This window comes from Ambystoma mexicanum, chromosome 9 (assembly GCF_040938575.1).
Source record: "Ambystoma mexicanum isolate Mex_15411 chromosome 9, UKY_AmexF1_1, whole genome shotgun sequence".
In the NCBI taxonomy this organism is placed as follows: Eukaryota; Metazoa; Chordata; class Amphibia; order Caudata; family Ambystomatidae; genus Ambystoma; species Ambystoma mexicanum.
Genome location: NC_090931.1, coordinates 601,077,052 through 601,103,992, shown reverse-complemented (window position 1 = coordinate 601,103,992; position 26,941 = coordinate 601,077,052). Strand labels below are relative to the sequence as shown.

At 47.2% G+C, this 26,941-nt stretch overlaps 1 protein-coding gene across 6 annotated transcripts in view; it reads left to right on the top strand.

The window, feature by feature from the left end:
• Window positions 1-26,941, top strand: part of ABR (ABR activator of RhoGEF and GTPase) — a 1,582,060-nt gene that overhangs the window by 1,006,104 nt on the left and 549,015 nt on the right. Inside the window, exon 1 of one of the 6 annotated variants that reach the window (XM_069615238.1) lies at window positions 4,022-4,171. The exons of the other annotated variants lie outside the window; for them this stretch is intronic. Within the exon in view, the coding sequence (XP_069471339.1) occupies window positions 4,126-4,171 (46 nt within the window). The 5' untranslated portion in view covers window positions 4,022-4,125. Of the gene's footprint in view, window positions 1-4,021; window positions 4,172-26,941 lie in introns of those variants that run through there. 6 annotated transcript variants of the gene reach the window in all.

Sequence of the window (26,941 nt, the reverse complement as noted above, 5' to 3'; positions counted from 1 at the left end):
GCTTTAAATATTGTAAAAATAACTAGCAAAAGAAATGAACAGTGCAATAACCCCCCCACCCCCACCCCACTCTTAGCCATCATACGCCTTCAAGGTCCAACCTACAGCACCCTGATTTTCACCTCAGCCAAACAGACTTAGTTCTACTCAACTTAATGGCAATGGAATTTAAATTGGTCTTGTATAGCGCAACCTTGAAATTTGTGGAGGCCTTGCGGTGTGTGGTTCTACCAAAAAAAGAGGGGATGGTTGTAAGCGAAAAACAGGTGTGAAACATCTGGTGTTGAGGAGTATGGGCCAGAAGTACCGGAGCGGGTAAGGTTCTATATTGTTTGCAGCATTGGCATTTGGGTCTGTGCTGACAGCCCTGAGACACTGAAGAGCCCCTGGCAATGCACCGCATGTGATGGATCCAAAGATGGAGCAGGTTGTGCGATGAGATTCTGCGCTTACTGTGCTGCTAGCTGGGATACATCTGCCTTGTAGTCTGTGTGTGTAGTTTAAATGTGCTAATAAGGTGAACCGATTAGTTGGGGGAAGAAGCAAGTGGTTTGGGGTTGACAGGGAGTCCGATTATTGGAATTTTAGGGCTAGATTGACGTGCCAGAGGTAATTGTGGTGGTAGCAAGTGGTTTGGGGTTGACAGGGAGTCCGATTATTGGAATTTTAGGGCTAGATTGACGTGCCAGAGGTAATTGTGGTGGTACGGTAAGGTGCTGTTACTGTTCTGGGTTCCGTTTTATGGTTTTGTGGCTGTCAGTGTTCTATGTCTGAAGGGGAGAAAAAGTTGGGGAGACTGACACGACTGGGTTCAGATCTCTGTGTTCTAGATTTAATGATTGTGCACAGGTGTATTGTACAAGACAGTGAGGCTGACCCGAATGGGTCAGTCTTTCGTCCTGGTTTGCAGGGTTGACGCTCTGATCTTTGATGCCTATTGAATCTCAGTGGTCCATCCCCTGGAAGTTGCAGGATCATGTCAGTGCCTTTGGGTGGTTTTGGCGAGTATTATATTCCCAGCCCAGAGGGGCTAGTGGTTGAAAGTTCTGCTTGGTTTGGTGTTCAGAGGGCATCTTGCAAGTGTCTGTTGCGGTGTAGCGCTCAGCCAGGTTTTGAGGGATTTTCCAAATACTAGATGACCGTCCTCTGAGCTGAGTCACCTGGTCATTGAGTTTCATAGTTCTGTTCTCAGGAAAGAGGAGGGGGGGGTCTTCAAGGCACTAAATGCATACATTCTGAAGGATGAATGGCCAAGATGACCCCACCAGAAGTCAAATTCTTGACTGCAGGTTACACACAGATGTCAGAAGCGTGCGCTTAATTGCTCTGAAATCATGCAGCACAGACAGTCTTAGTTTGCATTACTCCTGCACTGCAATCCCCATCCTGGCTTCTGATAGATGGTGAACGGTCAGCTTTCAAAGTCTGGATTTGACTAGCTCACAGGGAACACTGACCTCCGGGCCATGAGCCCTTCAGGAAATAACAATGATCCCGGTGTCTTTACTACTGTAATTGACTCTATTTCCTATTGTACTGTCTATTGTATACCCATTGTATGTGTAACTATCATACTGTGCAACTATGAAAATGCATATTCTTGTAATGGGCCCAGATACCTCAGCATGTGACGCGCACTATAAATAAACAACCTGCCTCCATTTCTTAGATCCACTTGGAAGGAAAAAAGACTGTGGCATCATTCAAGCAGTAATGTTTATGCGGTTAAGCATTGGGTATACGTGGGTTAGCTGCATGGGAAAGGAAAAGGTTGCCAAACATTGAAATTACAGTAAAGGTGGCTGAGGTCCGTGGGGAGAAAGGGAGCGAGAGGGCGAGAAGGTCTAGATGCAGGTGTAGTTTGCAATTTTTGTACCTGTTCTGTATTAGAGACACTTTCACTTCTATTTCCCGCGCGTGCCTTCTCCTGTGCAGCCTTTAACCCATTTTTATTTATCTTTAAGTGGGGTGGCATTGCCTTCAATAATTCTGCATATGCAGCATCTTTATTGTTAGTCGATCCCACCCATCCCCGCCTTAAAGATTTTAGCTCACTTTTTTTACTTGCACATTGATTGCGATAACATATTTGTATTTTTGTACAAGCGGGAGAGGGATAGATTAGTGACCAGACCACTACATGCCGCGATCATAAAAACGGCACTTTACGTGACGTCACCTAAAGTGGCGTTTTTACGATCACGGCAGTTTCTTGCTGGAAATCAGGAGTCCCCTTCAAAGAAAGTTTGGCGCACAAAGAAAGGAAGGCCCATGGTTGATAGCCTCTAAGAAGAGTGGATTTTCCTGATCTACACATTACTATAAGGGGTGGGTCAGAAGAATAGAGTGGAGAAAACTAGTCATATATGCAAATAACAACAAGCATTATTCCTGAATTACCTTCGGTGTCTTTAGTTCCAGTAACACCCAAGAGGTGTCTTACAAAAAGCGGACAATTGACGACCCAGTCAATGTTGGGTTGGGAGCTAGAGGAAAACAGAGGCAAGAATTCCTAAATTAATTGGAACCTGCCAACTAAAAACCATTTTAGGTTTAAGAGACTCCGGGACAATTGTCCCATGAGACGGAGAGGGTATCCCCTCAATGTTAGAAGCACCTTTGAATATAATCGACACAAGACATTCTGTGTGTTTAAGGGACAGAAACTTGTGCAAGTTGGGAACCTATTGAATACATCAAAGAATATGAAAGAGCCAGATTTCTCTGTGGCTTAAGGATCTGAGTGTGAATTATTTACACTGTTTTTGACCTTAGAAAAATCATATTAGTAGTACCCACTTATACAGATATACTTGTGTTGCTTTTTTACTTTTTGTAATTGTTTTATGTGATATGATCATTTTTTTATGATCGTTTTTATTAAGAATTTCATTACATGTGAGTAATAAAATGTAAGTATGTGCCAATGAAAAAATATGGTATTGATTGCCAGTTAGGATATCCATTTAGATAGGCACCTGTGGGTTGTTAAACTTCTTTTTGTATAATCTAAGTACCAGGAGAGATCACCCCTATTGTTTCGGGAGGATAGCTCGGGGGCAACGTGCTTGCTGTGGAAGCAAGACGACGTGGAGACCAGGTCTGCGCTTCGAAACCTCTGGGTATTAAGCGCATTATAAATGAACTATTATAGGTAATGGGGACAAGAACCTCATTAAGCTCCCATACAGTGATCTATTTTGGACTGTACATAATCAAGGAGACTCTTTGCCATGTCAATGTGGCTGGAAATGAAAAACTTAAACTAATGTACGGTTACTGTGTTGGTAAAGCATTGGTTTTTGAGCACAGTCAGGATGAACATCTCATTTTTAATTCTTTGAATGAGAAGTGATGTGTCCTAAAGTAGAAAAGCTACCAAGGTAGCGCAGCAGGTTGAGGCACTGTTGCTGAGATGTATACTTAAAGTTGCCTGTAAATTCGATGAGATTTTGCAATTCCTACTAAAATATGTGCCGGGGGCATGTGGGGTAGGAGGCTTTCTCAAAGGCAGGCGAGGGAATTTCTCCCTCTAGTTTCCTAGGTAATTTGTGCACCATAATTCAGGCAAATATACCCCACCCCCCTTTATTTGAGATGTTTTCTTGCCTAGCCCGTCCTTTCTCCTTATCCCTCCCCGTGCCTCATTACTTGTCAATCCTATTTGCTCTTTACGATTTTGTTCTCCTGTATCCTCCCTGCCTTGCTTCTCTTTTACTCCCCGTCTTTCAGTCCCGTCTGGGTTCCATTGCCCCCCTGCCTTTCAGGGGCTCCCCGCCTTTCTCCGGCCGCCCGTGCCTTCCTCTCTTCTTGGAGCCGGGCTCTGGGTGGAACCCGTGCGCGCATTATTGACTCTGGCACCTGGAGACAGGCGCTTATTGTGTTGCCGCTCAGGCAACACTGCTCCAGAAGCCCCTCTTTGAGATGCTGCGCCCGTCCGCCCCCCGCTCCCTCCCTCCTCCCGGTGTCCCTCCCACCCTCGCTCCATTGTGCTGCCTGTGCCGGGCTCCCCCCTTCAGGTGCCTGGTACCGAGGCGCAGCCGGCAGAGCGGCCACTGGCATGGACGGAGAGCGGAGGGCTGTGCGCATCGGCGAGTGTCCCCGGCCACCAGCAGGGGGTCTGCCATGGAGGTCCTGCTGATTCTGCGCCTCTGCTGTAACTGCACTTATGGTAACCGACCCCCAGTCCCGCCTCCTGCACCCCGGCCTTATAGCGCCTGCCATGCACTCCATTCATTCATGCAGAGTTGCGATGAGCGAACCCGGAAATGCCCGACCCCCCTTCAGTGCTCAGGACAAGGGACCTTTGACCGCATCGGTGCCCAAAATATTGGTGCCTGCAATTGCCTTGTGCTGGCAGCGTGGCAGAAAGGGCAGTGGGGTGGCAAACGCGTTGGATTCGGGAATGTGCCGGGAAGCAGGTTGCGTCTGTGGGTGCGTTTCTTAGGTTTCTGCGGGCAGTGTTTTTTGGGCGCAGTAGACGTGAAAGTGTCTGTTTTTATTGTCGGCTCTTCGGTCTGTGTGGCCCGAAGCAGCAGCACTAGCGGTCGCCTCGCTGTGAAGTTGCACGCGTTGTAGCTGCACTGAGCCCCGGCGAGAGCTTGGGGGGCCGTTTTATTCTGTCTGTAGCAGGTTGAAGGGGTCGCATGTGAATGGAAGATTATCCAGCGGGACTTTGAAAGCCCGTTTCGGCACTTCGGCGTTGCGTGAGACAGAACTGCAACTAGATCAGAAGCGCAGTGTTATTTCTCTCGTTGCTGCTTTTTTTGTTGTTGTGTGCAAAGCATTGCTTTGGGCTACGAGTGTTAAATAAAAAAGGACTGGTCTGCTGCTGTGCTGCCGTGGCGTGGTTGCCTTAGAGACACGAGCGGGTATCCTCCGGCAGGAGCGAGGACGATGGACCCGGGAGGTTGTCAGCAATGAGTGCCCGGGGCAGCCACATCCTCTGGATGCCCGAGCATGCGGCCAGCCAATGGTGGCGTGCGGCCAAGGTCACGCAGAAGGGGTAGGTGCCTGGGCTGGCCGGGAGCTGCGGGGCATATGATGGGGGGGGGGGGAGAGGGGGGGTTCTACCTGTTCCGCCGGTGCTGTCCCTGTACACTGTGCTGTGTACTGGAGACGGGATCAGTGATGGGACCTGAGCAGTGTAGGGGACTGTGACGTGTGATACGCGGGCAAATGCCGACTGGAGAAGGGGGGAGGGTGACACGAGGGGGTAGCCGTAAAAACGACTTAATGACTTCCCTGCAGGCCTGTAATAATTGCAGTCTATTGTGACGTCACAAGGCCTGCTGCTGGAGCGACTACAGAGCCGAATTCCAGCTGCCCATGTAGCGCTTAATTAAAGCCACGGCCTGCTTTTCAGATCCCCGCCTTCTGGAATAGCTTCCCGTGACACTTGACAGCCATTTACTGATCAGGAACTGCAGTAAATGGTGGAATGTTTTTATTTTGTGCACTTCAAGACTTTAACACGGGGGAGCAATCCTCCATCTGCATGTTATCACTTGCTTCAAACCGGGAAACTGCTTTTAAATGGCGTATTCAACTGCTGCTTAACATATTGCTTTCTGACACATAACCTACAGGGCACAACAGATGTTCATTGGTTATAATTAGCAACAACTGGAAGATGTCTTGCACTAGAGAGGCAAACTCTTAAAGGCAAGGATGATGCAGCCATGTACTATAGGGTATCACATACCCACTAACATATGTGCTAAGGATATTGCAAATCATCGTGACATTCCACGACCTTACAAAGGTATTCAGCCTTTAGCCTCGTTCCTATGTGTGTCCATGAAATTCTTCATCGGCTAGCATTAGCCTTCCGGTGTACATTAGGGGTCCCTTTAACCCAGTGCTGGAAATGGAAAAAAGGTTTACTGAGGGAACTGTTACCTCTTTGGAGGGGTGGACTGTGGGAAGGAGGCGGTGGGATCAAGGGGTGCGGTTGCGCAACAGTGTCTATTCACAGTACCGAAACCTGGCGATTTGCATAAAAGCAGAGAGCATTATGGGAACGTCATAATGTCCACAATTTTAAATGTTAAACATGTTTTATAGTGATTCAGTAAGAAACCCTTGTAACCAAATAATGGACTCTTCTGTTCTGATTGGTCACAATATTCACCCTAATAAAGATATGTCTGTATATTGCAGGACATCTATACTAGTTTAGACAGCTGCAGTAAACGTAGGTTGAATTTGTTGCAGGCGGTGTCTGGGAAAGAGTGGGGTGCGCAGCAGAAGTGTTTGTGTAAGGGGTTGATTTTGAGTGTGATGGATTTTGGATGTCCGGTGGCAGGCATTGAGGGTGTGTTCGGGTGTGATGAGGTCCTCTCCAGTGAATGCGGTTCAGGGGCTTGTGGGGGAGATGCCGTTGGGGGTTGAGGAGGGATGCGTTGAATATGAGGTGGTGGGTGAAGTGCAGTGCGAAGAGTGTGGCTCATCCGTTACGTGAATGTTTGCTGTATAATTGGAGGTTTGACTATTATAGGGACTGGTGGAGGAGGAGGGGGGGCACTTTGGGGTTTCACATGTGGGAGAAGGGGGTGCAGTGGGGTGTGAGCGAGTTGTTGGCTGTGATGGGTACGGATTTGGTGAGATGGCCAATGTGGATGATGGGGTCTCCAAAGGTGTGTTTGAAGTTGGCGAGTGTGGTGTCGAAGAATCGGGGTTTGCGGGGTGAGATCAAGGCTTTGGGTCAGGCGTATGTGGCAGGGAAGGAAGGGTCTAAGGTGTTCACGGATGGTTCGAAGGATCCTGTGTCTGGGAGAGTGGGTATGGCGTATTATCTGGGGAGTATAAAGTGGGCGACTGACGAATGACGTGTCAATTTGTACGGCTGAGTTGGTGGCGATTGCATTGGCCATTGATAGGGTGTGCGAGTTGGGGTTTGAGAAGGTGGTGGTGTTTTCAGATTCATTGAGTGGCTTGCAGGCGATTGTGGCAGGGGATGGTGATGGGAAGGATGTGATTTTGGACATCAGGAGGAAGATTGATCGGTGTGAGCGTGGGGGATGGATCTGGAGTTGGCGTGGGTCCCCGTCACAGTGGCATTTTGGGTAATGAGTTGGTGGATTTGGCGGCAGGTATGAGGAGAGGAGCGGTTAATGTGAGGACACCTTTGAATGTGGATGAGGTGAAGGCTGTAGTGGTGAAGCGGACCAACCAAGCAGACTGACTTTAGAAGACTAGGCAGCGCTCTGTGTTGAACCTCGCTCCAGTCCACACTTGCCGAAATCTCCAGTTCCAGTTCTCCATAGGAGTGGGATTTAAGCATTTTGGCCAAAAGTTACTATTTGAACTAGAAAATAAAGATGTACGTATGGGAATCAATAGAACGTAAATTATGATGGTATTGAGTGCAGACCTAGCTTTGAGAAGCAACGGAGCGCTTTACAGAAGTATAGATCAGTATAGATGCATAACAGAATGCTTTTCTGAGGAAGTGTAACGGGTATACGGGGGGTGGGGATACACAGGGGGACAGATGAGGTACAGCGAGTCAGGTGGTGCGAGGTAAATGGTGGCATTGAGCCCCCTTGCAAGAGGGTGACTTCGTTCCAAGGCGTGAGACGACTTTGTGATGTGCAGTTTCTGCCCCTGGGATGGGCTAGCACCCACACAGCACCGTCTGGCTGCAGCATTTGGATTGTGTTATTGCTCATCCAGGGGGTAAAATTGACATCCAAGATCCTACAATGAAGTGCCCATTTAGTTGTTAACTTAAGGACCTCAAGGAGGTGGGCCGGCAAAGGTGGCAGGAGGGCCTGGTGTTGAATATACCATCACCTGTTGCAGCTCATCTCACTTTTCTGTTGCACGGTTGCATAGATTTAAGTCCTCTGTGTGGGAGCTGTCTACAGCTACATGCACCAACCCATTCCAGTAGCTGAATCGATCTACTTGTTCACACCCTTTAGTGCAGTTTCTTTTGCAAATCATAATTTCATGACCTAAGTCCACGTTGTACTGGCTTTTGCTCTTTGCTTCAAACCTCAAAATCCCTCGCAAGACCCCTTTTTCTGATTCTCGTACAACCTCCAACCCCTGTGTTCCGTCTCCTCCAGGCTTTCACCCTTCTCATCACTTTCCGATCTACTTCAGAGGCATGGTCTGGAAAATGCCATCATGGCCAAACCCTCAACCATGGCCTCCCGACTCCAATAGTAAACTTCTTCAGAAGCTGCAAGGTCACTTGTTTGCGACAGCGGCTGAGACTCGACGATTGATGAAGCCAAATGCAGGTTTCTCTGCCCTGTTGTCGGTCTTGTACAATGATTTAAAGCGGAGGGTTACTAGATTGGTCTCTGTAAGGCTAATATAGTGCTTCACTGACCAACGGAATAGGCACTCTAGCCCTTGGAAGCCAGGCTAATGCAATGGATAGTTATGTTTTAAAGTACTGTGTATTGTCTGGTTGCTATACAGGTTAGTAGTACAATCGACCATTGTAATATAGTAACAATCACAGTTCAGGGCAGATGTGTGATTAATCAACTTCCGGGGTATCAGTGGTCCAGGGATGAATATCTGTTTCAAAATCATCAATCAGCCCCACTTCTAGTACACCAGAAGGGATCCAAACAGTTTGGAACACACGCAAATTATAAATCTCCTTGTCCAATGTTGGTAACGTGGATGGAACTACAGGCTTATCTCCACAAGGTCGTGGATTGTTGGTTAGTTGCAACACTTTGAAAATACAATTATTACCCAATGATAAAAGGGACTGTCCAGTCAAGGTTTTATACAATATCTACTTTAATATTATCACAACTGACAGTTCTAGCACACTACAAAATGCAACCCACCCTGTAAAGGAATGCAGAGGAAAGACTGTTTCAAAGAAGGAAAAGGGATGCACTCTGGATACTGACAGGAGGGTAGTCGGTATAGTAATTAATTGCAATAGTTCAAGGATACTTGGTTTTCACACAAAGGGAGCAATGGGTCGTAAAAATTCACTAGGGGCCTTCGGAGAAGGACCAGGGGACAGAACCACAATGGACCTTGTGCTGTAGACGTTCTTGGTCCTCGACTGGGTTGAGTCGCTTTCAGGGTGCTTTGCAGCTTCTGCCACAGAGTTCAAGACGGGAGACAGCTGCAGGTATCAGGCGTCAGGCAGTTCGGTGAGTAATGCTGGATGGACGACTGCAGACTGGCCTACACGGCGGCTCTGGGTAAGGAATCGTCTTAATTCTGTCTGGTAGTTCAAAAGCACTGGTTGAGGTGTCTTGGGCGGCGTTAGCCACTGCAGCCTAACAGTTAGTGGTGCAGTCAGTTGCAGTTCGAGTGGCGCGAAAATGCCCTTTAAGGCGGATGTCGGTAGATGCTTGTTGATGCACTTCTAGCCTTTTCACTGGGCTTGTGTTGTCCTTGCAAGGTGGACCGCCCAAAACTGAAAAGTGTTGGAAACAGCTGCCTTGTCCTTGGTTTGGTTCAGAGACTCTCAGGCACTTCCCACCTAGGAAGCTTGCAGCAGAGCTTAGTCAGTCACGCTGCGTGCTGGCTGGGTTCTGGAGCTGCTGAAAGGTCCTTCTGGATTCAATATCTGCCTCTGTTCCCTGGGAGAGGTTTAGGGGATGGATCTTGCTTCCCTCTTGGGGGTCCTACCTTCCTTCACGGGCGGACCATGTAAGGCAGACTGTACCTTCAGCCAGGGTCCAATGCTGGGTTGTTGCTACTCCTTGCAGAGTCTTAAGATGATCGGCCCAAAAGAGGGGTTCAGCCGTCTTTTGAAGCCAAATGGGCCACAGGGATTGGTGTAGGCTAAGCATTACTTACTGAACCAATCTTGGGTCTGCACCAACAATATCCGTATACATGAGGTCATAGTGCTTTGCAACAGAAAAGGTAAAGGGGTGAAAAAAAATCTAACACTAAGTCCCACCCATCTTCCTGTCTGTTGTGGATCAGATGGTCTGTGTGGTTCCTGATTAAAACAGGTCTCCCTTGAAGCTGCGGCGGGACCAGACATCCTGGCGCCGTCAATCCACATACTCGTACCTTCTGAATGGGCTCCCTCTTCGGGGATGACTGCTGTAATAGATGCAGTCCCAGACATGACATTTCACGGTCCATTGATACTAAGGGCGGGAGCTGTCTTCAGGTTGACACAGTGCATATCAAAAGGTTGCTGGTGTTTCCCGTCTCCTGTGTTAACCTCTTCAGCTAGGCCCTGTGTGGTCCTGTTGGAAGCATACTCTATTAGTATGTTAATTATGTTAATTGCTGTCACCATCTGCTGAGCTAAACAAAAGGACTGGTTGGATCCATGGAGCCTTTGATAGTTAATTAGGCTGGCCATGGCAGGGGGATGGTTTTTCCCTCCCCCTTCTGAGATGACCTGGAGTATTCCTGACGGTCATATCCCAACTAAATATGACAGGGGGGACTGCACCTGTAGTAGGCTGTGTCCACCCAGAGTACACGGGTCTGTGTATGTCATGCAGTGAGCATAGGAAAATGTGTTTGAATTAGCCCCACATATTTTCCGGAGGTTTATCTAACATAATTCAATTTCATATACAATTTTGAAAAAACCCAGCCAAGCACACACCCACTGTGCGGATGGTCTAATTCCTCACAAGTTGATCAAATGCTATCAAAAGACCAGGTTCATATTCTGAAGAGGTGTGCTATAGTCTGCTTATTGTAGTAAATCTATTGAAGTGAGCATATTATGCAATCTTCTCCAGGAAATTGTTTTTTTATGTGTGCCTTATTTCTAAGGAAATTAAGTGTGTCAAACTAATGCATATTAAAGTAGTCTAGACGTCACATACGTATTTAAAGATATTCTGTGCCAGTGCTAGGGGGTAGGTGGCCTGGTCTACACAGTCCACTCACCTGACTCACATCAGTGTTCTGTACTGCTGGGAGACAGGCCAAGAGTAGAGGGAGAAGAGACTGAAGCTTAAGCATCCATCCTTTTCAACTAAAAACGCAAACGTGTCAGCGAGGGGTGGGGAGGCGGAGGCTGGGCGTAAAGAGGGGTAGAGAACGTACCCACTCAGTAGTCAGGTGGGCTTCAGACGACATGGACTGCATCCACAAAGCCAGGGTTACATTGCAGATTGGCATGTGCTGCGCCTTCTAGAAAACAGGCACCACCTTGCTCTTGAGTGTGTGAATGTCAGAACCGATTTTGCATTAAGCTGAGTAGGAAGGGATATAATACGTTCCAATTCCAACCATCCACCAAGAAATCATGCACCAACATGTGTTACTCCCTCTGTCCCCCCAGGCCATCCCCACCCCATCTGGTCCCACCCGTGATCCTCCCTTGTGCCCTCCCCCTTCTCGCACACAGGTGTTGCCTGTTTTGCTTGATTCTTCTACCCTGCTCCCCCCTCACCCTCCTTAAGCCTACTTCTGCAGGAGTCTGTCCTGATAAAATTCTGGTCTCACCATCAGTGTCTTGTGGCCAATGCTGGATCTGACTTTTATGGACTTCATTCATTCACGGTGCGTCACCCTTTCTCAACTCTCATGCTGAACTTCCTTTGCATCTTGTACTCCTGGTGGCCCTGAATCATGCTGTTCCCATCTTCATCTTCTATCCTGGCTTGCAACATTGTGTTACTACTGACTTCTGCAATTGTATTCACTCTCCCCTCTTGCTTCTCCACTTTTTTGACTGCTGTCTGTTCTCTCCTCCTTTCCCTTCTCTCCTCCTTTCCCTTCTCCCTTTTCCCATCTCCTCCCCTTACTTTCTTCTATGCACTTACTCTATCAGAATTGTCCCTGGACCTAGTATGATAGCAAACTCGTCTGCCTCCTGCCCCTCCCCTTACTGGTTTTTTCCTCCCCATGCCCCCTCCAGCGCTATCTGAAATGTCATCAGGCCTAGAAAGATAGATGCTTGTTTTGTTCCTCCACTACCTTTCTGCACCCCTCTCCCTCAATTCTTGTTTTCTCCGGCTCTACCAGAAATGTCATCAGGCCTAGTAAGGTAGTCGCCTGTCTGTTTCCATTTCCTTCCCACTCTCCCCCTTCCTTCCTCATCTGTCTTAGCTCTTGCACTATCTGAAATGTCGTCAGGCCGAGTACGTTAGTTAATTTCACATCCTTACTGTTCATGGCCTGTAAGAATGGCATTGTATTTTCCCTTGTTCCCTCCCTTGCCTTGAATCGCTTTGAAACACATTGCGTATAGGCGCTATATAAATAAACTATCATATCACCCCACTTTGCTAATGATGCACGCTGCAAACTGATTTTTTTATGGAAAACAAATACAGCCGCAGGCCTTATTATTGTGCGTGCTTTTGGGCATCTGGAAGCCAGGAAGAGAGATGCTCATTCTCACCAACCAGTTGCGTTCTCCAGAGCTGCTTGTTCTACCCAACTGTCTTCCCACTGTCCATGAGCTCTTTTGCATCTGCAACGGGGACGCTTACTTCCGCAGTCTTTTACCTTCTTTTACCTTCACCTTTGATTCTTGACTGGCGCCGCTGATTTGTCTAGCGGCCATCCTCCATTATGACCCGTGCCGCCGTCTCCTTACGACTGTCAGACACTGTGTTGCTGTCTGCGAATATTGGTAAGCTCTTGTCCAGAGTTGGTCCTAAATATAACCAATCTTCACTTACTTTCAATTGTTTAGCTCTAGCCTGGGTCCTGCAGCAGCTCCTCACCCTGCCATGCCCATAGGAATATTAAGGGGAAGTTATGAGGTCTGGAGGACCGCCTCCCCCGCCCCAAACACATGGATTACTGCCCATTCCAGGACCAAACGAATGAAGAGGGGGATACTTACCTGCTGAGACTGGGTCATTGTATCATTTCATTCCTAGGACTAGGGTCCCACAACCTTTGGTCAACCAAGATTCCTTTTGCTCAATGGAAATACTTAATTCTGACAAATATGCCACTCTGTTTATTATAATCCATTCTCCCGGCTACCCTCATGTTTCCTGTAGGGTGAAAATGATTTGACCCAATGTACTTTGTGTACAAGAGATGTGTTGCATCACCCTTGTGAAAATGGCTAGCCCCTGCAGCCCAATGAACTCTATTGAGGTATGTTGGGGTGAATTTCCTCCACCTCTTACTGCTTGCTAGGCTGCTCGTGTCCAGCTTGCATTCATAGCCACATATTGTTGAAGGACTTTTTTAATTTTACTTGCTTTAGGTCGCAATCTTGTAGCTCATCAGAGTTCACTCTTTGTTCTGTACATGCTGATCGGTTGCTGCCTTCATTGGTTTCTATCCTATTGTGACTTGTGTGCTCATCGTGGGCACGGATCTCTTAACACCCATTGTGGCCTGGTTTGTTATTTTTAAAACTACATAATGTATCTTCTAACTATTTTCACATTAATCCTGCATTAACTATTTTCCTTTGCTCATACAATTGGACTGAAGCAATGGGTACTGGTATTTGTCACAGCAATTTGTACCATGCAGATGGTTCTTTAGCATTCACCATGATGCGGAAGGGGGTAGAGTTTTTAGAAATGATGGACCTTGGATCATAACCTATTCAATATTTGCATTTTTGAAGAATATGTGAAACAGATTTTGCCATTTATTTGGTCTTTTAGCAGGTGTATTATTGGTAAGTGTGGAACAAAGGACGCAAATTGTATTTACTCTAACTTATCTGACTACACTTCCCAGAGTTCCTGCTCTAGTAATTATTCACTCTGTGGTGGCTGGTGATTTTATTTTTATGGGTGGGGTGTAAATGTTTTGCTCAAATATGCCGAAGCAAGCGTATTGAGGGAACCTGACCCAAACAAGAAGGGTTTGGAGGGGTTGGGGTGGGTCGACCCAGAGAACATTTTTACAATAATGGGTTAAAATGGTGCATTTACAGCACACTTTCTCTGAAAAGTGGGTAAAAAAAACCCATACAGTTTGTAATAGATTTTGTAGAGCAAGCCTTAAAATGAATCTAATAGATAAACGTCCCCAACTACAGGAGCATTTTAATGATGGCTGTGCCCATACATGTCAATGCTGGCTGCACTCATATCCCAGTGTCCCCACGTAAGAACATACTCCTATTGGCTTTGCCTGTCAAAATGCCATGCTCAGCAATAACGTGCATCCAGACTGCTTGCACCATTGCAGGCCAGACTGCCCAGCTTTTATCACATCATGTTTGTGTTTCTCTTGATGCCCAGTGCAGAATGAAATGAAAAAATGTTCAGTCTGGCTGCACAAATGCAGGCCTGTACGGAAAGTCACATAAGAACACGTGTGATGTTGGCTTTATCCTTGATGCCCAGTAAAAAAAACACCATTCCATAGCCAGCCTGGACATGTGTTCTTACTTGGAACATATGTCCAGACTGGATACACAGTGCACCGTTGCACCAATGTAAAGACCCTACCTCCACCCACATCAGATCCGTCTCATTGTCTTTGCGTTATTCCTGTAACATTGATATCATTGCAATAATGAGCAAAGACACTGTCATGTTGTCTTTTCCCATTTTTCCAGTAATATTGTATATATATTACTGCAATAATGAGCATAGATGACGTGTATTTGCCCATCATATTTCACCTCTTATTCCCTACCTAAGCTTCTTCAACACTTGTTAATCCACGGCCACCTTCCCCTCGGCCTTCAAGCATGCCACTATCATCCCTATACTAAAAAAACCTTCTGCTAATCCTCTTCTTGCCCCCAACTTTCGTCCAATCTCACTTCTACCTTTTCTCTCTAAATTACTTGAACTCTTAGCTTATTCTCAGCCCTCAACTTTTCGTCACTACCCACACTCCTCCCCTCCTTCTCAATGTGGCTTCTGCCCCAAACACTCCACTGAGTCCGCTCTTACCTATTTCCTGAACTCCCTCTCTAGGGCTCGCTATTCTAAACATTCCTCGATCCTCATCCTCCTTGACCTCTCTGCTGCCTTTGGCACTGTCGATCACCCCTTACTTCTCAACACTCTTTCCTTTCTTGGATTCAAAGGGTATCGGGTAATAAAACCGCTGCAAAAAATGTTGCTGGTAAAAATAAATTGCAGTAAAAATGCTTAAATGGTATAATGGGTCGGGGGGGGTTGTGGGTGTCCATCCCCCCCCCCCACTGGCATGTTTTACATGATTGTGGCGCAATATTTTATTTTTGCCACGATTTTAAGACCTGGAACCATTCAAAGAATCTGTTCTTAACTGGCTCTCCTCTTACCTCTCCCACCGCTCCTTCGCAGTCTCTTGGGGAGGACAAACCTCTACTACCTTCCCTCTTAATTACGGCGTGCCCCAAGGCTCGGTCCTCAGACCCTTCTTATTCGCTCTTTACACCTCTCTCCTTGCCCCCGTTATCTCTTCCTTTGGGATTTCTACACCAATGACACCCAGTGGTTCCTCTCCTTTTCCTCCTTCACCTCTGACATCTCAACCTCTCTTCATGTCTTACTGCCATTAAAAACTGGATGTATTCTCACTGTCTCTCAACACTTACAAGACTGAAGTCTTGTTCTTTCCTTCCAACTCCCTACCCTCTCCATCTCTCCCTCCACCCATCCATTTTCCCCCTTCTAATCTTCCAATCTCCAACCATGCTCGTAATCTAGGTATATACTTTGACTCTTCCCTCTCCTTCTCTCATATCTCCCTCACTGCTCGAGCCTTTCGCTTTCATCTCTTCAACATCTGTAAAGTCCGTCCCTCTCTCACCTTCCATGCTATCAAACTCTTAATGCCCTCCTTTATCTCCTCTCGCCTTTTCTATCGTTATCTCTTTTCGATTTTCGGGCTTCCCATCTTGTCCCCTCAAATCCCTTTATCACTCTGCCATACGTACTCTGTCTACTCTCTCCCCATGACTCTATTTCCAACACACTTTCTTACCTGGTATGGCTTCGTTTCCACTCCCAGCTTAAATTTCACTTCCTTTGTCTTGTCTTTAAATCTCTTCATGACCTTGCTCCTCCTTACCCCTCTCCTCTCATTCTATACCGCCTCTCGCTCCCTTCGTTCTGCTGATCTCTTCTTACTGTCTGTACCCCCACTACCATGTGCCTCTCCTCGTTTCTGCTTCTTGCCCCCTTACACTGGAACTCCCTACCTCTCTCTATCCACTCCTTCCCCACCTATTCCTCTTTTCGCTCCTCACTGAAAGAACTTCTTCTTCACTCCCCTCCCTGATATCTTCCCCCCTCTCTCTATCCCCTCACTCCTTTTATTATCCTCTGTTCTCCTGATCTTTCTGTCCCTTTCTCTCCTATGATCTCCTCTTTTGTTGCTCACTTCACTCATTACTCTATCCCTCTCGATCCTTCTCTACCCCCTCCTCTCCTCTCCCTTCTTACTTACAAATGATTCTAAATACTGATTGTATGACTTGATTCATGTTTGCTGTTTTGCTTCTACTGTTCCATGTTACATGTGTTACTTGTTAACGGTAATGCGCCTTGGATTAAGGCGCTATATAAAACAATAAAAATGCAAATAACTGCAATAATGAGCCACGGTATTGTCACCATGTCTTTTCCCATTATTCTAGTTGCATCGGTAACACTACTCGAACAAGGGCAAACACAACGTGTGTGTGTCTTTGCCCAATATTCAAGTAGCATTGATATTACTAGAACAATGAACAAAGACAAAAATGAGTATTCTATAATGCCCTCCCCAGCCCCTCACTCGGCTATGACTGGTGAGAATCTGTTCACTCATCAGTCATCACAAACGCATACACATGGACACAATATTCTCACACAGGAATACATTCACACATCATAACAAAACACTTGCACACAAACATTCTCGAGCACCCGGTCGGTCTCACGTGCCCCCTCTCACTCTCACACAAAAATTCAATATTCGGCCAGTGAAATGTTTCCATGAGGCGCGAGCTCAGCAGCAGATCAGAGGTAAGGAGCCTTCGCCCTTAATTCTTGCGGCTCTTTTTCAGGCTGGGGGTGGGGTCAGTATTCTACCTGAGGGCGCCATGGAGAGGGGAGGGATGACGTAGCAGTTGTTTCCCTGAAGGGGCTACATTTTCAGAGCGCATGCGGGGAAATAAATGTCGTGATGTCTCCCTAATGTGTTTCATAGGGCTGGACAGGAGTGAGTGCCTAGTACTCTTGCTCTGGCCCCTGTTCAAACTTATGGAAGACAATACGGTATCTGGCAATACCACCGGGATTTGCAAATGCAAAGGCTACATTTTCATTATTAAATGCAAAAAAATATATATTTTTTAGGTTGGGTTTATGGAATGGGACCCAGATGTTCAATAAATTAAAGGGGGTGGAGCTGGTGCCCCCTATGGGTAGACTGCCCCTGTATACACTCACAGCCACTCTTACAATCAGGTACCACTCTCTCACAACTAACACCTCACGTGTAACAGACTTCAACACAATCTTTTAATTGCTTTCCTCCAGCGTCATCCTTTCCGGCTGTTCTGTCTGCTTCCGTTCCGCCTGACCTCACGTCACCTGAACACGCTTTCCTCGTGGGGTCGTTATGCCCCTGACTTCCCTGGTCATTCTTGTCCCCATTGACTACCCCGATCACCTGATTTCTTTGGCCAATCTAAACTTTTCCCCCAGGGTTGTGCCACAGCAGCGGGAGATGTCAACATCCCTTGGTAGCCCTGCCAGCTGCAGACCCTCGGTGTGAGTCTCCATGCTATTGCTGCCATTGCAGAGATGCAGTGAGTCTTGAGGGGGGTTTGTTCTGGACCGGCAGAGCACAGCAACTTCTCCTATCGTCTCCGTCTTCTGGGACGGATATTGCTGTAGAATGACAAACAGAATGTAGACCAGAAAGGAATGCAGTAGGCATTGTGTGACGGTGGTACCTGGTACCGACAACATGAGACAGTGGCTGGCCCACTCCCACCTCCCTTAGCCCACCTCTGGGACTCGAGTGGCTGTAGTGAAAACCCTGGTAGATCTCCTGCCCCAGGCTGAGAAGGGTCACTGTCTCCCCCCAGCCCCACACCTACCACCCAGCAGAGTCAAGCCACTGACTCAGTCACAAGTCCCCAAAATGTAACCGTCCCAGAGGCCACTTCCCCATTGCACCCCGGGTCCATGCCTACGTCCGCATTCGGTCACCTGCAGAACTGTTCTGACAGCTGCAGCTTTGCTGCACTGCATATGGCTGGCGAGCATGAACCCTATTCAGGAAATAAGGTATTGAGCTATGTTTTTCAGTACCTCTGTGGTGTCTTATAGGAAAATGTTCATGTCACAAACCTCCTTGATGCTGCCTCCTGCACTAGACCCCCTCTGATTATCTCTGCTATCTTGCTTGTCGCTGTTTAGACCCTGCCTCCACCAGGACTCCATGTGTATTGCTCTTTGGTCTCTGAGGCTTTCCCCACCCTCTGCTTGCTGTTTGCAGTTTGGCCCCGGTATTTTAGCACACTTCGTCAGACCTCTGCTTTTACACTGGACTGAACTTGCTTGCCTCAAGGTACTGTGCTTTGTTTGGCCACCTTCAGCATTTCTCTTTGGCTTTCAACCAGCAGTTCAACTCCCTCTCCCATGCAGGGTGGCCTCCTGTCATCCCCATGTACCTCTCCCTCAGGGCCGGTCATCCAGAACTCTCTCTAGCTCCGCCTTCCTGAGGTCTTTCACCCTCACCTCCCTGAATATCAGCAACCTTCCACCAGCTCTGGCTCCCCTCTTGGACTTTGCTTGTCAGAACTCTATTACTTTCCTCCCTCTGTTTATTTGCAGAACTCTGAATTTTAGACTTGCCTCCCTTCAGTTTTTTGCTGTATCAGTAGGCTTCTTTTGTGATCTAGGGACTGTAACCCCCCCTCCCCCACCAACCTTCTTTCGCGTGTGTTCGTTCCATTGGCTAGTCAGGATAGCTGTTTCACCTGCCTTCTAGGTTTTAAGTCCATTGAGCCCTCTCTTCGGGTACACCAGGGTCCGGATAGGGTGGTAGGTTTGTTTATGGTTGTGGTGGTGTCTTATTTGATTACGTGTGACTGGTCTTTTTTCTTTTCTCCAGCATCTGTGGCCAGAGACCGATGTCAGTCGGCAGGGATTTCTGCCTCACCTTTTTGTGTATTAGCAACCTGCTTGTGCCTTTTTTTGTAAGTGGTTTTGAAGGGCAGAACATCTAGGCCTACCGTTTTCCTGACAGCTGCTCACCTTTCTGCACCCTTCCACGTCATCGTCTCTATGATCCCCCTGATCTCCGGTGCCTCACTGACCGCCCGCTGCTGCTCAGCTCCTAGCCACTCCTCTTTAGCATTGCTGTGGGCTCCAGTGCTCTGGAGCCTCCTGAGCGCCGCTATTTGTTGTTGTGCCTTACCAAGATAGTGTGGCATGATGCCGAGTCTCCCTTTCTCTGTCACCACTGCATTTACTCGGTTTCAATTGCTCCACAGGTAGGGTGGCAGGGGGGAGGGCCTAAAAGCTTTGCCCTCCCGGGGGAGGAGGCAATGCTGGTCATTTGGTCCTCTTAACTAATGCTTAAATAGAATATGGCAATGTTGGCTTGCAATTTAGAAGGGGTTGATAGTTACTTGTTATCGCATGTGGTTGAGTTTGCATTAATATTGATTTTTTTGGGAAAAAATGTTCTGTAGCTTAGAAGTTGAATACGGTTTAATCATATGTAATCCATTATTTTAAAAAAGCATAGACCACATACCACTTTTAGGTTAGTCTTTTTTGATTTCGGAGTGACAGATTTTGAATATTTCTTTTGCAAGACTTTTATACAGCTGTTGCAAGATGCACACTGGTAAGAAAGTTAACTTTAACTATAATATCAACATTTTTAATGAGTATGTGAACAACTGAGAAGTAGACCAATCCAATAATCTCATCTCAATCTCCACCTGTGGAGTCCCTCGGGGCACTTTCCTCTTGCCTTGGCTGTTCAACATCTACCTGGCTCCTCTAGCCCACTTGATCACCTTCTCTCCTAACTTCTAGTGTTATGTGGATGACAAGCAGCTCTCCTTCAAGCTTCACTCCTCCATCTCCTCTGCTTCTGCTCTCATTCCTGACTGCCTGTCTGCTATTCAGGCATGGTGCTCTGCTAACAATCTCTGCCTTAATGCCAGTGAGAAAGAGATCCTGCTCATTGGGACCCCTGCTCCCGCTCTCCCTTCCACACTGTGGCCGCCCTCCATGGGCCCTGTCCCCTCACCCTCCTGTGAGGCAAAAAGCCTTGGTGTCATCTTCGACTCCTGTCTATCCTCTCCTCACATCACAGACCTTGCCAAGAGTACCCTCTTTCAGCTGGACCTCCTCAGAGGCATTCTCCTTTTCCTCACCTTCCCCCAAAACTCAATGAATCCAGAGCTCTGGTCCTCTCTAAGCTGTACTACTGCAATAACCTCTTCTTAATCCGCCTAACTCCTCCCTTCACCCCCTTTAACTAATCCAGAATAGGACTGCAAGACTTATCCTTCACCTCATGCCCAGGGACCGCATCTCTCAAGCCCTTAGATCTCTCCACTGGCTCCCGTCTTCTGCAAGGATCAAGTTCAAGACCCTCTGCATCATCCACAAGGCTTTCTGGGGCCTGGGACCCCTCTACATCAAACACTCTGTCTCCCTAAATGCCTCCCTGCTAGAGCCCATTTGGTCATCTAATTCTAACTCTCTGCAGAGTCTTCAGGGCACCAGGCCTCCCTATTGCAGTCTACCTTTGCACTTGGTTCTCTCCGGACCCCCCCTGCACTTGCCCTTCAGGGCCCCTCCCCCTATACTTGCCTGGCTGGGCCTGCACCCTTGTAGCCCTTCCAGCCCCTTACCTCCCACTTACCTTGTGGACCTTCCATCCCCTGCACTCTGCCTTCAACTGGTCATGTTCAACTTGCCTCCCCTGTCCATCGCTTTTTCTCGCACGGGCCCTTCCACCCTAACCGGCACCCTCCCCTCACCCCCTGCACTTCTCTTACTGCACTTGCATGTTCCGAATGTCACAAGGCCTAGTAGGATCGTTTTTGTTTGTCCTCCATTTACCCCCACGCTCTTGTCTTGTTGCGCCTCGAAACACATTGTGTATATGTGCATTATAAATACCCAATATATACAAATAAATAAAATACATAATCCTGGTAAGATGGCATTCTTTAAAATACATTTTAGTTCTCCAATTCCTCTACTCCTGCATTGCTAGTGGTATCTTGGCACCTAGATCAGATTTTATTCCTGGGATGGCCTGGTCAAGTTTCCACAATACACCTGAAATAAGTAACTTTCCATTTAATTTTGCTCTGTTAATATCTATGGGGTGTGGAGTCCATTTTTTTCCTATCTTGCTAGCAAGCTCAAAAATAAAATATCTTCCTATAAGGCAAGCTCGTTGAAGTTGCGTTTAATCCAACTAAGCTAGAAAATCTTTTTTGGCTCTAGACCTACCGACTGCCAGGTATGTTGTCTTCCTGTCTCTCAAGGTAGAGTGTTCTGCTGCCATTGACTGTGCACTTGTATGTGGGCCACCTGGTCCTTCTCTGTGTGAATAAAAGGTGTACCTTGTGTTTGAAGGAGTGTGGTGTGTGTGTGCATGAGTCTGCTGTGCACGTTCCCCCAATATGTTTGTTGTTATCCCCTCCAGCCTCTGCACCCTAACCAAATCCATTTCCGACTATCCCTATCATCGCAAAGGCAGTAATGGTTGTCTTTTTATGGTTCTTTCTCTGGCTGTGCCTGTGTGCGCGTTTCCCCCCTCCTCCCTGTGTGCGTTTCCCCCCTCCTCCCTGTGTGCGTTTCCCCCCCTCCTCCCTGTGTGCGTTTCCCCCCCTCCTCCCTGTGTGCGTTCCCCCCCCTCCTCCCTGTGTGCGTTCCCCCCCTCCTCCCTGTGTGCGTTCCCCCCCCTCCTCCCTGTGTGCGTTTCCCCCCCCTCCTCCCTGTGTGCGTTTCCCCCCCCTCCTCCCTGTGTGCGTTTCCCCCCCTCTTCCCTGTGTGCGTTTCCCCCCCTCTTCCCTGTGTGCGTTTCCCCCCCTCTTCCCTGAGTGCTTTTCCCCCCCCTCTTCCCTGAGTGCTTTTCCCCCCCCTCTTCCCTGAGTGCTTTTCCCCCCCCTCTTCCCTGTGTGCGTTCCCCCCCCTCTTCCCTGTGTGCGTTTCCCCCCCCTCTTCCCTGTGTGCGTTTCCCCCTTCCCGCCCCGTGCGCTTCCTCCATCACAGGGCTTGGTTCCCCCCACCTGTAGCCATTTACTCCCTGTCATTCCTACTCTCGCCCTATGTGTGCTCTCTCGCTTTCAATATGCTACCCTTTCCCTCTGTGATGTACATCACTCGACCTCCCAATGTGTTCTCTTGAGCATCAATGTTATGATTTACCTTTTCACATTGCTAACAATGAAATTAATCAACACATTCCCCAGAAAGCTTTTTTTTTTTTTTACATGGTATTAATTTAAATCTAGACCATTCAATATACTGTGATGAACCTGGGGGCATCATCACCACTCTCCTAGGGAAGTCTCTTCCCTTGCGGCTAGGGAATGACCGCAGCTATCGGCTCCTGACCCTGGGGAGTACTCGGGGAGGACCACATGGAGGGGATGATGAGGTATCCTTCGGAGAGACACAGTATTACTGTTTAGTTTAGTTTGTTTATTTATAAAGCGCAACCAAACCCTCAGGTAACTGGGCGCATAATCATGTGTACAGCAGAGTTACATATCGTTACACGAACATCATAAATACAACAGACAGAGCGTACATTAGTTCAGGCTCTGAAAGTTTACATACAGGAGTAGAATATAGAATTAGAATTTCTTTTGAGAATACCCTAGCTGTTCCCCATGCATTTATGGCTTGTCATATCTCCCCCCACTGACGTAGGAAATACATTGAGGACCTTCTTTTTGAGTCTGTACATTCATCAAATGTGGATGGGCCTTTTTAACACTATTAGAAACCCTCTGCCAGACTTTAAATCTAAATTGTCAAAACCAAACTACAAGTACCATGCACCCAAGAATACTGAGACGAGAAAGGCGCACAGTGTAATGAGGATTAGTGAGAGCCCAAAACGCACGCTGTGCTCTAGTTTCTGGGAAAGTCAACCCGAAGCTGGGTGATTTAAACTGATGAAACAGCTGAGAAGGGGTCAACCTTGCTGGCCAGAGAATGTGACCTCTCGATGCGGAGCGAGAGACCGCAGGGCTGGAACGGTGTCTGGAGGGAAGCAGCTTTCTGAAAAAGGGGAAGGAAAGCAGACTGCAGGCGAAAGTATGCGGCGAGTTCGCCAGAAGCAGACTGAGTTTCTGGGTGTACGCCGGTACTATAAGGCAGCCTCCAACAACTCAAAGCCTGGAGAAACATGCAACCAAAAAGCAGGAGGTGCCAGAAGCCCTGACACAGCACGGAGGCAGCAAGAGCAGGCAGAACGCAGCACAACCACCACAGGCTTGCAGTAGAGGGATGCCGACATATGCCAGCCAAAGCCGGTGATTCCCCCCAAGGGACACAGGGACCCCAGTGCATGTCTGAAAGCCTGTCAAGTTACAACCAACATAATTAAAGCAAATTAGAAGGTATGAGCAAGGGAAATACTTGTAGGAGGTTATAACAAATTATGCAAAGAAAGCTATCAAGGTTGTGAATGTATGTATTACATCTGTGTGAGAAGTATGAGGTGTCAGAAATACCAGATGAATGCAAAGTTATAGTTTTCTAAATGCTTGCCATTTATTAAAATAAAAAGGGTCGAGTTGAACGCCTCTTTCCCTATCCTAACAACAATATCCCGACCTAGCAAACTAAAACTAAATAAAGATGACCTACTGTCCAAAAAGCATCTGACCTTCCGGCTAATAAATATAACAGAAGTGTACAAGGAATAATTGTTTGTCTTCAGTTCAACAAAACAGTGCAAAAGTTCAAACTTGTAGTTTTTAGAGAGTACTCCTTGTGACCAGGTTGGGCTTCTTTCCCCTGGGTCAATTCAGGAATACCCTTGGGAAAGTTCTGTTTCAACAAAGTTCTGTTCAGTTCAACACGTCTTTTCCATCCGCTGCGTCCTCCCGCTTGGTAAGGCAAATGTCTCTTTCACAAAAACACTAGTTCATAAACTAAAGAAGTTGTTTTCCTAGAGACAATGTCCTTCTCAGGATGTAAGGCAAATATTAATAATAATTTAGCATTTATATAGCGCTACCAACCCTCGAGCATCTGAGCGCTGCTCATTACCCACGTTGTGTGGTGCTCATTTATTGACCTCGGAAGGATGAAAGACTGAGTTTGGCCATGCCGAGATACAAACCTGCGTCAGCAGGCTCTGCACAGATGTCAAAGCGAGCGCTCTAATCGCTGTGCTATCGGACCAGAATCACAACTATTCTTTCAATGGACTTTTGTCAGGATAGCACAGCAATTACCTTTTGATAATGCATCAGTTTGTCAGCATGATAAAGTTAACAATGTATTTCCACAACAGCGGTTTACCAAAGCCACATTTCTTCAAAGCAACTGTTTCTTTCCTGATATACTTGCCTGCCAGGAAGAAAAGAAACTCCTACTTCTATAGTTGGTCTCTTCAGTCAGTGGCAATATGGGTTACAGATTTCCCCAAACTGGTTTTTCAGGAAAGGGGAATTGTGCCCTTGTTGCCTTTTTGTTTGTTTGTTTTATTATTTATATAGCGCACCAGACCCAGGGTTGTTTGGGCGCAAAGGCAACAAGATGAATGTTCATCTTAGGTTACAGGTTGCAGATTAAATTTAGTGGTACAGCTACGGTTACAATGCTGTAGACAAGTAATGTCGAGGAGTGACAAAGTATATACAGTAAATTTGCAATAAGACAGGAGTGACATATAAGTATAGCAGAACAGATATACAAAATATACATGGAATCCCAGAAGTCAGTCAGGTGAGGTTAGGCATCATGTTCTTTTAGCCGTTGGATCAGATTTGATCTGAATTGCCGGTAGGGGAGGTCTTTCCTTACGGCAGGGGGAAGTTCCAATATAGTGCTGCTTTGACTGCAAAGCTGCTCCCACCAGATTTAGTGAGTTTGAATCTGGGAACTAGTAAAAGGTTGGAGTTCGCTTTTCTTAAGGGCCGAGAGGCTGTTTGTCTGGTGAATCTGTCTATAAGGTATTGCGGGGCTGCTTGGTTAAGGCATTTGTGTTAAGGGAAGCTGTTTTAAGGAGGATTTTGTCTTTTGTGGAAAGCTAGTTAGTAGATCTCCTAAGGTCTGATATGTGGGCGTTTTTAGGGAAGTTTAGGGCGGCTCTCAGGGCGTTATTTTGAAGTGTCTGTATGTTGGCGGTGATGGTTTGTTGCTGCCTAGGTAGAGGACGTTGCAGTAATCAAGTTTTGACAGGATTAGTGCTCTTGCTAGTGTGAAGCTGTTATTAGGAGAGAGGAGAGAGGAAGGGCTTGGCTGCTCTAATTAGCTTGCAGGTGTAGGAGGTGGCTGAGGCCATGGCACTCGTTTACCAAAGGTAAGCATGGAGTCTATATAGAAGCCGAGGGTTTTAGCTACCGTAATTATGTTTTTGTCAATTATGAAGGAGTCATAGTTGGGGCCTAGTCTTTTGATGTTGGAGGAGGTGCCTAGGATGAGGAGTTCAGTTTTATCATCATTCAGGCATAGACCGTGAGAGGCCATCCATGCTTGGATGATGAGATAGATTCTATTTACAAAGGCCAAATCCTTGTCATAATCTCCCGTCAACGGGATGAGGATCTGTGTATCTGCATAGTTAGTGTAGGTGATACCTAGACCGTCCAGATCATTGAAAAGGGGCTTTGTGAAAATATTTTAAAGGGTAGGAGAGACACATCCTTAGGGTACGCCGCATGAGATAGGTACAGGGTCTGCAGCTGCTAGAGGAGAGAAGACTTGCATTGCCCTGTTGTCTAAGAAGGACTGGATCCATGCGACTGCTTCATAGGAGAAGCAGGCTGCCGTGACCAGGTGATTGCAGAGTATGGCATGGTCTACCAAATCGAATGATGCGGGAGGAGGAGGAGGAGGAGGAGGAGGAGGATTAGGAGTAGTAGGAGTGAGGTCGTACCTTTATCTCTTAGTGTGTCTATTCGGGCCTTGAGGTCTAGGAGAGCAGTCTCAGTTGTGTGCTGTGGTCTGAAGCCGGACTGTCGAACTCCTAGGAGATGGTTTAGTTCCAGGTGGTGCTGAATTTGTAAACAAGCTACTTTGTCTAGAATTTTCAGTAAGAACGGCATGGTGGTTGAGGGGTGGTAGTTGGTTGGGATGGAGGGGTCCAAGGTTTGCTTTTTGAGGAGGGGGAGGACCCAGGAATGTTTCAGGTTACTAGGTATGGTGCCTGATGTGAAAGTGGCGTTTATGAGTTTAGTAATGAAGGGTGAGAGATCACGGGCGGCGTCTTTTATGATTTGGGCTGGACATGTGTCGCCCTGGCAGTTGGAGGGTTTGAGAGTGAGGATGACTTTCTCAACTTCTTTGGGGGAGACTTTGCAAAAGTAGAAGGGGGGGATGTCCAGTGTGGGTGGAGAAGGGGTGGATTTAAGAGTTGGTAGTGAGTTCGTGGTAGCCTTGGAGGTGACAGTATTTGGGACAGTTATAGATGCTTTTTTGTTGTTGATCTTTGCATGTAGCAATGTTATCTTGTTGGCAAGGGCGTTTATTTTGCCTGTGCACCAGCTCTTATCATTGAGGCAGGAGTCGGGAGCTTGGATAGGGGATTCTACCTCCTTTAGGATGGCGAACAATTCTTTGCTGTTGGATTTGGCTTGGGTAATGTGGGTATTGTAGGATGTTTGTTTCGCAAGGATGATTTCTTTTTTGTAGAGGGTAGCTAGTTTCTTCAGGTTATTTTCATTGGTGTCTGAGGGGTCTGATCTCCAGGTTTTTTCGCTGAGGCGTTTCTTTTGTCTGTCTTTCAGTAGGGGTGTGAACCACCAGGTATTTAGGTGTAGGTGGGGTTTGCTCTTCCTAATTTTCAGAGGTGCGATAGTGTCCAGAGAGGCAAGCATTACTTCATTGTACTTTTCTACCATAGCGGCTGGTTCGGACTGATCTGAGATGGAGTTTAAGGTGGG